Source organism: Gavia stellata, chromosome 6 (assembly GCF_030936135.1).
Source record: "Gavia stellata isolate bGavSte3 chromosome 6, bGavSte3.hap2, whole genome shotgun sequence".
NCBI classification, from domain to species: domain Eukaryota; kingdom Metazoa; phylum Chordata; class Aves; order Gaviiformes; family Gaviidae; genus Gavia; species Gavia stellata.
This window is the reverse complement of record NC_082599.1, coordinates 26,210,245-26,223,539: the sequence shown is the minus strand read 5'-3', so window position 1 is coordinate 26,223,539 and position 13,295 is coordinate 26,210,245. Positions and strand designations below refer to the sequence as shown.

At 38.9% G+C, this 13,295-nt stretch overlaps 1 protein-coding gene across 1 annotated transcript in view; it reads right to left on the bottom strand.

Moving 5' to 3' along the window:
* The window catches only part of ANKIB1 (ankyrin repeat and IBR domain containing 1), a 105,492-nt gene that overhangs the window by 67,020 nt on the left and 25,177 nt on the right, over positions 1–13,295 (bottom strand). The window contains exon 2 of the mRNA XM_059818688.1: positions 3,560–3,828. Coding sequence (XP_059674671.1) covers positions 3,560–3,747 — 188 coding nt within the window. The 5' untranslated portion in view covers positions 3,748–3,828. The remainder of the gene's footprint in view (positions 1–3,559; positions 3,829–13,295) is intronic.

Here is a 13,295-nt window from a genome sequence, read left to right as displayed (position 1 = left end):
TTGTTTTTCCTGCTCTAGAAAAAAAATCAGCTTCACAAAACCATCCTGTCTCCCCACAGCCCCATGTTTCTACCACCTCCTGCTCCTCCCACCTCTTCAGCCCAGGACCAGCAGCAACTGCTATGAATAACACACTTCTGGCTTGAATACTCACAAAGTACTCAGATATAGCAGTATGAAGCACACAATGAGGAAAATCTGTCATTGATCCAAAAAGCTTCCCAGCAAAGCTACAACATGTATTGCGAAATGACAGATTATCTAAGATGTTTTTTTCTTTTCAACCACAAGTAGTGTCCTTGTGATTTCCAGCCACTCCATTTCAGCCACCCTCTGGAAGCCTATTCTCTTGTCGTATTTCAGGAATGGTTCACCAACAGCCAGATCCTGGTGAAAAACTTTCCAAATTAACAGCAGTTATTTCAAACTGAGCAGTCAGATGGTCTCAAACGTACCTTAGGATTAGGATGAGCCCCCCATCACGCAACCTCACCCAAACTAACTATATAACCCTACTAACTGGACAGAGAAAATGAGATAGCTATCAGTTATGGGGAACTGCTAAGCCCTATGTAGTAACTTCTGGCAACTTCAAGAGTGCTTTGAAAATTCTTATTTGTGTTAATTAGCTGTGACCAGCAATTTTTGGTTTTTAAACATTAAATGCTCTGTTAAAACAAACTGATGTCAGGTAAACATTATTTACGGCTGCAGACCAAACAAAAGTTATGTATTAACTGAATGCTTAATGACATTCCATTTTTTATTTCAACATTTCTAATATACCAAAGCTTTCTATGATACTCATGAAAAATTATCATAGAAACAATCCTAGTATTTTAACATACTCTTGCTGAATCTCGTGAAGAGGAAAGAAGTTAGCAGCAAATTTTCAAATTTTTACAGCTCGATTATATACTAAATCCAGTTTCTGGGTTGTAAGTGCTGGATGAAAGGCGCAGCAGCCGGATGACTCAGACACCTGCTGTAAAACAACTGTGCAGTTCAAAATTGTTGAGACTCAAGTTTTTTTGGCTTAATTTCTGCCAGTAGACTTCATGCTGGATTATACAAGGTTTGTCCAGGTCAGGAGTTTTGCTTCATGATCCTTTCACCACTTCTCCAGTCTCTTGGTTTCTTCACTTCTGAGATTGCTATGCCAGGATGTCCCCAACTCCCTTTCATTGCAAACTTGGTGCCTGTGCTTTCATCGTGTCTCCGGACCGTCACCACCAGCCATACATCTGGTAACAGGGAGTTTGTGCCTTTGCCTCAGTGTTTGGTAACAGCATTGCCAGATAGGTTATTTCTGAACATCCCAGAATATCTCTCTCAATATATTCTGTTATGAAAAAGGTATACTAACAACTGCAACGCACTACTCTATTTTGAGAAAATTTCACACAGTGAATCGTAAAACACGTCAGTTCATATCCACCTACAAAAATACAAATATCAGCCTATAAAGAAAAATTGAAGTATATCGTATGCATATAAATAACATGGAGAGGTTGAACTACAAGTTAATGCAGCTACAGATTCCTGAATATTTAAAATGTTTAATAAGAAATAAATATAAAATATTACATTATTATGGATAGCTCATAATTCTAAATCTCTCTCAAAATACAAACAGATTAAAATACATTTATTTTTAGCTACTGTACTTCATCAGTAAATCGAAGCATACATTTTAATATTCAATTTATTTAATCTCTGTCATATCCAGGACTTTCTGTATCAAAAGGAAGAAGCTTAACTGGAAATTACTTTTGCCCTTTCTACTATCAACTTTGCAAACAGGCACACCGTAAGTCTGATATTTATTCACTCTTACTACTTTGTTTAGATAAAAAGGCTACATTTTTGTGTAGCATGTCTGAGAGAGTAGTTCTGAACAAAGCCCTTAGAAAGACAGCAGAAATGTAAATATTAAAAAAACCTCAGCAAACTACTCCTAGCAACAGCGACAATTCTAACAGTCCAGGTTTTGAGAAGCAGACTAGCAAATAATAGCACCTTCACTGTATTTACTGGCAAAAAATGTATTGCAACTCCTGGACTCAAACTAGAAAAAAAATATTATTCTTTTGATCATTTGTTTGTAATGTGTGCAAAATAAAACCGAGTTGTCCTGTGAGACTTAGATGCTAAAGGTCCCATGCAGCTAGTAGTAAAATGTTATTTCTAAACTACCTTTTTTTCTTTTTAACACAAAGCAATTATTCAAGATCTCATCATAATGGTGCAATATGAATTAACTAATGGACTGCTCAGAAGTCAGTAATTATGACTTCATTTCATAATTTTATGTGTCCGTGTTGTTTCAATGAGGTTGTATCTTTTTAAGAGATATTTTCTTGAGAGGAATAACCTGAAAATCTCAGAGAAAAAAAAAATCACACAGAAAATGTAAATAAAAACTGGATGCTTTTTAAAATTAAGTTTAGTTAATTTTTTCCTATAATTCAGGAATGGAGGAAAGTTGGGGGATGTTAAAAAACAAACAAACAAAAAGATTCAGAGATGAAATGAAAACATCAATTAAAAATAGAAATATAGAATACATACAGGAGAAGAGAAAAATATTTAGCAAAAATCAAGATAAATGAGAAGTTATAAAGTACAAAATCTCCTAGATGAATCTAAAACACTGAGGAAAAATTCATGGTGGGAGGCCAGATGCCTAGTAAAGTTACAGCATATGAGGGACAAAACAAACTTTATGAATACCACAGGCCCATCAGTAGATATAAACAGAGATGAAAAGAATATTAACAATAATACAGTTCAGTATATATTTCCATTCTGTTTCCTAATATAAGGAAGAGGATATTTACGAAATTCTCTCTAACTTACTGAAGAAGTTTAGCAATATCTACTCAGTACTAGCTTCATGAAATACTAAACCAGAACAGCTTGTATGTGCAATGTCTGGGCATGGATAAGATGTTAATCTTTAATTGATCTTAGAGCACTGACAAAAATACATAAGAATGGAAGTAGCTAACATTAGGGATTGCCATACATGTTGACTGTGACAATAATAATCATTATCAAGATACTAATGTTTACTGTTATTATTCAAAATGAAAAATAAAAGCTGCCCGAATAACACAAGAATAAGCATATATTGTGCCATCTGGAAGTAGATACAATCAGTATGGTATCCATTAGGTATGGCTTTGCAAGCAGATTATTTTAAGACAGGAAAACGCATCAAGAACAGTGGAACAGTCACTATTTTCAAAAAACTGTGGTATAGGAGTCTTCAGGAAGCACACTAAAACTGTCCAAGACAGTTACAAGGAAGAAACAAAGATACTAAAAATAAAATTAAAAACTGTTTTACCAGTCTGTAAAATTAAAAACTGTTTTACCAGACTAATTTGCATGTTTTCTATTACTACTTGAACATGTTACAAATTCTGCATCTGTAACACACACATACATACGTACATACATGTGCATACACATAAGGTATTTATAACGTAGCTGACACTCTTGCATTTCTTAGGTCAGTTATTCACACCCAAGCAAAACTTCAAATCATACTTACCCCAGTATACGGTTCATTCCATGCCTAGCAGCATAATGGAGTGGAGTATTGTGCTGGTATGTTTCTCCATAAGAAGTATTTGGGTCAAGAGTTTCTTTTAGTTGAGGGTTGCTCTCATAGATTTGGCAGGCCAGGTTTTCATCTCCATTTATAAGAGCTTTGCGGAATTTGGTGGTTGTATTTCCCATGTTGTTATCCTAGCTGTCAATGGCACTTCCTCCTTTCCCCTTCATCCACTTGTTGTACGGTTCTGAAACATGCTTCACAGCCTAAAAAGACAAACAATATTTCAGTTATTCTGTAAAACACTCTTTCCTAGAAGAATTCACCCAGACCTACAGCACTGTAAGCAGGCATGTGAAATAGTACATAGGGCCTGTAAACTCTACTCATGAATTGCTAAGTCCTTCTAGGTAAATACACACAAATTCCCAATTCCTCACAGATTATTTCCCTGATAAATTGTGCCATCTCCCTGTGCAAATATTTTCACTACCCATATTCTTTGAACGTACAGAAAAGAAAAAAATATGGCCAATATTTAACTGTATTAGAAGACAGGGATGAATGCTAAATTTCCATGAATGAGAAGTGAATTAGAAGTGATTTCAAAACACAGTAGAACCAAAGCAAAATACTTAAACAAGGAGGTAAAATTCTTCAAAAGTATGCAAGAAAGCAGACATCCGTTTAACTTTTGCCTAAAGATCATGTAAAACTGTGCTTGAAGCACCTGTGCTTGTATAGGTGGGTGTAAACAGCACCTTTCTGTGCCAGTAAGATGAATGCACATGCACACAGGAGTTACCATGGCCCCATCTTAACAGTTCTGCTAAGCAGACTCTTTAAAACACCTAACCGCATCTTTTAAATGACACTTAGAGATCAACAATTAATGGGTCCATACCTTGCCAGGCATTATACTGGCACAAACCAACTTCACCATATGAGTACTTCAAAGTACTTGCCAACTGCTATGCTCCACAGCCTCTCACCTTTATATGATGGAGGGGACCAGCAGATCGAGTTGCATAAAGACAGGGCAGACAGAGCATCTCCACTTGTGAGATGGGACAAGAGAAGCTTATCAGGTCGTGCAGTCAGAAAGAGCACACACTGGTTTATGCCAGAGGGACAGACAGGGGACTCAGCACCAGGCTGCAGCTGGTAGCACAGTGAACCTTCTAGGAGGTCTCTTTTGTGCATGAGTCATCCCATCCAGACTGCTCCATGCCAGACCTTTCATCCCACAAAGCACACACTGGGATCCAAATATGCCAGGCACAGCAGGTTAGGAAATTGACAATGATTATGTTGGGCACATGTAATCAGGCAGAGCAGGAGCTGCTTCCTGCCCTGTACCTTACATTCAACTTGTTGGGACTATCTCAAAACTTGTCTTTCTACATCGGCTTTCCAGCACACTTACTGGTGCCCAGACAGCCTTATAAACAGAACAAATAGAGGAATCTAAGGGGTCTAGAGCTGTAGAAAATCCAAGGGAATCAGGATGCGGATGCAATTAAGGTGAAAAGGATTTGGGGAAACCTGGGGAAGAGTCGCAATGAAGTATTTTTGTTTCTCCAGAGTAGTCCTCTCATGAGCTGCTTTCAGCTACTGTTGTCAACTTATGTGTCACGCTGCATCCCAGTCTTGCTATAGCTTTGCTCAAACCCCATTCTGCATGAGATCCTACCAGCGGGAGTCTTGCACTGTCTCCTCTCTACAGTCCCTCTGAGAGGTCATTTTGTGAAGGGGAGGGAAAAGACCATTTTCATCGTAATCTCACCAGTGCTGTCAGGGTCATTTAAGGAGAGCGGTGGCCTTGGTGGCCTCCATTTTCATCCCCTTTTCCTACAAAATCTTGGTGAGGCCACCCTTATTTTGGAGTTGTTGTGCCCTACCTTTTGATGTCATTGTGTCAGATAACAATGAAACTGCCAAATCAGCTGACTCAACATGTTTAGTTATATACATATATATACAAATATATACCAAAGCCCAGATTCTTCAATCACACTAAAGATTCTGCAGCATTTTGTGTATTTCTGTCATCTCTATATTTTAAAATATAAATATGCAGATACTATGCAGATATGATATTTATGTTCTTCAAGAAAGCCACTGCATGTTCACATTACCATGTCACAGCTCTCAGTGCTGTAGATTAATGTCTTTTCAGATGCAGAAACAGCTGCATTACTCTAAATACTGGATAGTTTCAGGCTTTAATGAAAGACTGTAGAAAACCAAGAAGTAGTTTACAGTCTTTTCAATCAACTAGCAGTTCATATTACTTTCAACAGCTAGGATTTCAAAAATACCTTGAAAGAGTGATTTTCACTAAAGTTTGTTAATGAGATTAGTTTATGGTACTGTATTACCTGTCTTATCCCTATCCACCACCAATAGCTCTCCAGACTATAAACTAGACAAGTGCCTGAAAGATACCACGTTCCTAGAATCTTCATGAAAATCAATAACGAAGATCCCACTAGTGCCCATAACGAAAAGAAAAGCACAAAACCTTCTTCCATCATTTGAAATTACAAGGTAACAGCACCAATTGCCATGCTCTTATTTCTGGAAATTAGCACATGGATAGCTTGCATCAGCTGCGGAACATGCTGCCTCTTGCCCAAAACTGGAACATTAAACAAACCTGGGTGGGGATGAGAGAGGGTGTTGAGTGTATAACGAGATAAGATGGTGCCCTCAGGCAGTCTGAGAAGAAGCTGAGGTAGGGTCATACTGTTGAGATGTTGAAGAGGAGATCTGAATGGATTTAGGCAGGGGTCTGGAAAGGCATGGGAGAACTGAGGGTCTGTGTAGGGTGGCCCTACAGAACTAAAAAGCTCAAGTTATGGCAGTGCAGAGAAGGCAAAAACTGTAAATTTCATTAATTCTACTGCACACTGAACAAACTTTATTTATTTTTGATGGAGTACGGATATATTAGATGGTAGCACAGTCTTCAACAACTAATAATATAGAAGACATAAGCACATTGCTTGAACTATTATGTACATTATCGTAACATCTGGGAATTTTAGGAATATGCAGCATGTACTATGTAAGTCACTGAACAAAACAGTGACACCTGCTTCCATAGAAAAAGCTTACAGCCTGTGTGCACAATAAAGGATTATATACGATACAGACATGATATAGAAAGGTGAATGAAATAAAAAGAGTAAAATACTTGTCTGCATAAGAGGACTACTCTCCAAACGAAAAGACTTTCAGTCAAAGGAAAGGGAGAATTTGAAGGATTATGAAACAGAGCAATGATGGGGCTTTGAACAGACACAAGTGAAACTCCCCGCAAAACCAAGAATCAGCATAGAGATATTGAAAATTTAGCAAATGGCTAATATAACTATAATCATCACATTATCAAAATAAAATGAATGATGATAGAATGAGGATTGTCTATGAAAGTCCTTCAGGTGAAGGCAAACAGCTTATATTTGATGTGATAGCAAGAAACCAGACTCTGGAAGCATGCAAGGAGAGAAGTGACAGGGTCAAAACTAACCCAGAAACCCTCCCTACTTACAACTCATGATACGAGAAACTGTATTAATGCCTTTCACTTTCATACAGTATCCACAATGTCTTTCATCTTTAACACTACGACAGGCATTAGACTGTTATGCTTTGAAAATTTGGTTGGCCACGCTGTAGCTTTCTTTTCTGAATTAGCCATTAAAAATGCCAGCAGAAATACAGAAAGACAGGGGAGAAGCTGCCTCTATACCCTGGCAGTAACAGTTGGCTCCCAGCGTGTTTGGAAGTCCAGAAGAAACCAAGATGTGACAGCTGCTGCCTCTCTCAAGCTGCCATGGGTCATAAGTGCCCTGCTGTAAAATATTCAGGATCTGCCCATTTGCAGTCTTCAGTTCACCTTTCAGCTAACAGACCAACTACATCCGCCACCAAAGAAGTCTTCACTTCAACTGAATGAGAAAAAGGACAAAATATGAGCTGATGCAACAAAGTTCTGGATCTGAAAATGGCTGAAAGGGGCCCAGTGTGCCTTCTTTTTGTGTTGCTTTTTTTCATTAAGTGCTTCTAACCCATTATGTGCTCTCAGAGGACAGTAAGCTATCAAGGCCAATGCTGGAACCAGGCAGTGATTCAGAGAAAGGAAACTTGGTTTGCTCTTTCAACTCTTTTCATGTTTTTGAAGATGAAGGGCATGTAATACATATATTTCCATCTAAGGAACCTGAAGGTGCACAAGTCCATGGGACCTCATGAGATGCATCTGCGGGTCCTGAGGGAACTGGTGGATGAAGTTGCTAAGTCACTATTCATCATATTTGAGAAGTCGTGGCAGTCCGGTGAAGTTCCCACTGACTGAAAAGGGAAACATAACCCCCATTTTTAAAAAGGGAGAAAAGGAAGAGCCAGGGGACTACAGGCCAGTCAGTATGACCTCTGTGTCTGGCAAGATCATGGAGCAGATCCTCCTGGAAACTATGCTAGGGCACATGGAAAACAAGGAGGCGATTGGTGACAGCCTGGCTTCACCAAGGGCAAATAGTGCCTGACAAATTTGGTGGCCTTCTACAATGGGGTTACAGCATTGGTGGATAAGGGAAGAGGAACTGACATCATCTACCTGGACTTGTGCAAAGCATTTGACACTGACCCACATGACATCCTTGTCTCTAAATTGGAGAGACATGGATTTGACGGATGGACCACTCGGTGGATAAGGAATTGGCTGGACGGTCACACTCAAAGAGTTGTGGTTAACGGCTCAATGTCCAAGTGGAGACCAGTGACGAGTGGCATTCCTCAGGGGCTGGTATTGGGACATCCTGGGCTATTTAACATCTTTGTCAGCAACATGGACAGTGGGATTGAGTGCACTCTAAGCAAGTTTGCTGACGACACCAAGCTGTGTGGTACGGTTGACATGCTGGAGAGAAGGGATGCCATACAGAAGGACCTTGACAGGCTGGAGAGGTGGGCCTGTGCGAACCTCAGGCAGTTCAACAAGGCCAAGTGCAAGGTCCTACATGTAGGTCAGGGCAACCCCAAGCACAAATACAGGCTGAGTGGAGAATGGATTCAGAGCAGCCCTGAGGAGAAGGACTTGGGGGTGTTGGTTGACAGGAAGCTCAACATAACCCGGCAAGGTGCACTTGCAGCCCAGAAAGCCAACCGCATCCTGGGCTGCATCAAAAGAAGCATGACCAGCAGCAGGCCGAGGGAGGTGATTCTCCCCCTCTACTCCACTATCGTGAGACCCCACCTGGAGTACTGTGTTCAGCTCTGGGGTCCCCAACATAAGAAGGACATGGACCTGTTGGTGCAAGTCCAGAGGAGGGCCACAAAGATGATCAGAGGGCTGGAGCACCTCTCCTATGAAGACAGGCTGGCAGAGTTGGGGTTGTTCAGCCGGGAGAAGAGAAGGTTCTGGGGAGACCTCACAGCAGCCTTCCAGTACCTGAAGGGGGCCTCCAAGAAAGCTGGAGAGGGACTTTTTACAAGGGCATGCAGTGACAGGACAAGGGGTAATGGCTTTAAGCTGAAAGAGGGTAGATATAGATTAGACATGAGGAAGAAATTCTTCACTTTGAGGGTGGTGAGGCACTGGAACAGGTTGCCCAGAGAAGCTGTGGATGCCCCAACCTTGGAGGTGTTCAAGGCCAGGTTGGACTGGGCTTTGAGCAACCTGGTCTAGTGGAAGGTGTCCCTGCCCATGGCAGGGGGGTTAGAACTAGATCATCTTTAAGGTCCCTTCCAACACAAACCATTCGGTGATTCTATGATTTCCTCCTGAAAGCGGGGAAGCGGGTGGCAGGGAAGAGGCGAGGCCTGGAAGGTCTAGCCAGTCCACAGCCTCAGGGACCTGGAGAGCTCCCATGGGCTGAATACAGGGGTTGCTACAGCAGTTTCAGCAGCTCCCAGGCTCACATGGCTAGTGTGCAGTGTCAATGTCACTGGTCTTGCTTTGCTGTTTGTATAACCCCAGCATTTAAAATCCTTAGGCTATTTTTTAATGTGCCATATTACAAAAACATCACAGTGGAACAAAAATAACAATAAAAATGACAATTTTCAAGTATGTTATCTTAATAAAATGAGACTTGAATAGAATTTTACAGGACGGAGACAAGACATTTGTTTGGCAGGCAGACCTATTCACTAAATTTTCAAGTTCTGTGATAACAGAAGGGCTATATCATAGCCTTTACCATAACCTCATAACATTTATCATAACCACAAATATCATAACCTTTTATACCAAAGAATACAGGAAAACCTAAATGCAATGTTTGCTAATTATATCCCACGTATTTCAGAATTCCAAACATCAACCACCTCATTTAAAGTTAGAAACTGTATTTACTGCTCTACTATTCCCAAATAAAAGTTCCAGCTTAAACAAAAAAACCAAATCACTTGTTACACAGCCCACCTTAAAGACTAAGGAAAGATTCTTATAAACTCAGTCAGGGGAATCGCACTTCTCTACTTCGGCGATGAACAGTAAAACTTCTATGGGCTTATTAGCAACACTGCTAAAAGCAGCACTTTGATATCATAGCTCTATAAATATTTAACAAAGAGATGGACACTCTCATAGGAGCTTGAATACTGAGTACAAGATGAAAAAAGGGTGGATATGGAAATACATGGGTAGAACAAGGTAACAATTAGATTTTGAGAGCAGTTGCATCAGCTGCCCAATTACTATTGATTTTTCCATGGGCATCATCATAAAAGTGAGTTTGAAGAAGGACAATTGTAATGGCTCAATAGGATTTTAGAAGGAGTTCCTCCTTTGAAATACTGCCACAGTGCTTGCTAGATATTTATAATGAATAAAATATTGTACAAGTGGTATCAGGTAAGTATTTCTGAAACATCCTACTTCTAACACTCATTTAGGAACCACGTATTGAACACCCAAGTCTTTCATGAAATGACGTACCTCTCAATTTAGATTTTAATTGCTTTAATACTGAAGCAGAATTTCTCACTGAATGTAGCACTAGCATATGATCATACAGCAGCCGTTCTATATATTGGGGGATGATGAAAAGAAAGGGAGACATACTGTGCTACATAGTACTGCTTCAGAAATCTATCAAAATCAGTAAAAAAATACTCAGGTTTAACCATGAGAAGATAATGCTATGTATTTCTTGCACCAAAAAAATCTCTTACCTATATAATGAGCAAAGATCAGCAATAGAGCTAATCATCATTTGCAACCATTATTTTACAATGTAACACTGTGTAATTCCACAGTTTAACCCTAAAAAGTTTGAATACAATCTGCAGCTTAAAAAAAGCGTACTTTATATTCGACGAAAGTAGTTTTTCACGTAAACTATAAGAACATTATTGTGGAATAGCAGAGTGAGCCAAGCTCAAAGAAGTAAGACTTCACATAGCCCCTCATAATTAAATCTTAGCAAAATAAAATACATTCTTGACTAAAATTAGTGTACATTACATGGTTCCTACACCTTTGGAAAGACAAGTGATAATGAATTGCCTACACAAAAAGGATAACAAAAAGAGATCTCAAAGCGACTTGTTTTCCAAAAGCACCTTTGCTTAAAGTATAAAATACTATATTGCATTCTAAAAGCATTTTCTGTTTCAAGCATAGTTAGGTCAAAAGGTAACTATTTTATTTGCTTCGGATACTGCAATTAAACAGGTCATTTTTAAAAGCTGAGTTTCTAAAATACTTACTGCAAAGTCTGTCCTTCATTGTACATTATAATTTATTGCAGAAGGGAATCATGAACAGTTTTGTGTTTTAGGAGAAAGCCTAGTAACCTGGTATACTTAGGAGGAGTGTCACGTTGTGATGTTGGTAATTTTCATCCTCGTTCCTGGGATGGATTAAATTAAAAATGAAGCAAAATAAAACATGAAACATTCAAATGTGCATACCTATTTTATGTATGACTGGTAGAGATGTCTATAATTAAGATGTATCAGAAAAAGTTAGGCTAAAGCTGATTTTTACATGTCTACAGTAAAGATTTAAGGTTTGCCAAATTTTAATCAATAGGCAAAAATTGCTCTTCCTGGATGCCTGCATCTGGAGGAACATTTCTGCAAAGTTTTAAGTAACAAATGCACTAGCAAAGTTTGAGAATCGATTTATGGAAAAGTGGGGGGGAGGGGGGTTGTTTGGTTTTCGTTTGTTTGGGTTTGGGTTGTTTTGGGTTTTTTTTTTTTTTTTACATACTGAAATATTCTAAGGTTTGTGCCAAAAGTTCTGAAGTCATCAACACGAAATAATGAAAGCATGCCTGCCACTTTAAACCTCTGTGAATGGAGCATGGAGCTTGACATTATCAAATTCAGTGTTACATTTTACACTATGAAGTACAGACCAAAAAAATAATTGATATGCCAGTGTCTCACCCTTTGTAGAATGATCACCAGTATAACATTGTATCTGTGTTTTAAATACCAAGGTTGAAAAGTGGCAATAATTTTGAGAGTTGACTTGAATAAAACGTAGTGTAGGGTAGTGAGACAATTAATGTTTTCCTTATTTATACATCTGTGGGACAGAGAGTCTAGCAACTTATGTTACAATCTTTTTATCCTGGCATATGTACCCACAAGTAGAAGGCTTAAAGTTTTTGCTCAGTAATTTCAGGCTTTGTCTTACTGACTCAGGCAGAAAGACTTTCATCCAGGAGTAATATTTTCTTTCAGACACACTTCTTTCACAAATCTAGTCTGTGGAGAAAAAAGGATTTTAAGCATGGCTTTGGTTTTCTTTGCATTGATACACTTATAGGGATGGAACAGGGACAGCTGCAGCAGAGACTAGAAGCAGTTATCACTTTAAGGAAAAAATTCTGCATAGACGTAGCTAAAGTAATTGCTACATTAATTTTAATGGTGTTGTCTATAGTACTTGCATTCAACATCTAAATGAGATGTGGTTAACTCCACTGCGGGGTAGGTACATACACATATGGCAGGAGAGACAAGATACTGTGTGGCCAAATTAAAGGTATACTGTTATAGCCAGATGAAGACAGCATCCCTGCAGATAGTCAGGGCAAAAAAATCCAGTGGCACAACTTAAAAGGAGCATCCATTTTGGTGCATCCTTTTTTTTTTATCCTTAGGGAGCAGCAATTCAGTAACACAGAACAATAGAGTTGTTATTCTATAATTACGCACTGACCTATCCAATAGTCTCACCTGTAATTGCAGATCATTTCATATTCATTCCAGGGCACCATGTCTTTAGAAAATTATTTTAAACTTAACAAAACCCTCAAAGTTCTCGGAAGTCCAGATAGCACTCTGGAATTGTTCTCAATGCAACCTTCTGTAAAGGCCTTAATGATCTGATTTAATTTGCTGTAGCTTAGTTACTGATACCAGAGAGAGAGTCTTCTTAACAGCCTTTTTACGCTCCAGTCATAAAATGAAGCAGAACTCTTTTAGGGCTAGCTCTTCACTCCTCAGATTAGAGTAGACTAACCAAATCTTAAATAATATAAAATATCTGTACCTAGTGTAATACCGACACTACCACCCTCAGACCTCCTCTGTCTAGATCAGAAGGCGAAGAAGCACAAAAAGAAATGTTTGACATTTTATTATATTAAGTCTAGCTTAAGACAGACATGCTTGATAGTTCTGGTATTTTAATCTCAAGCACAGTTTGTTTTAGTATAAAAATCTCACTGTAGACTGTTCCACTGACTAAAATAACTCAAACCAG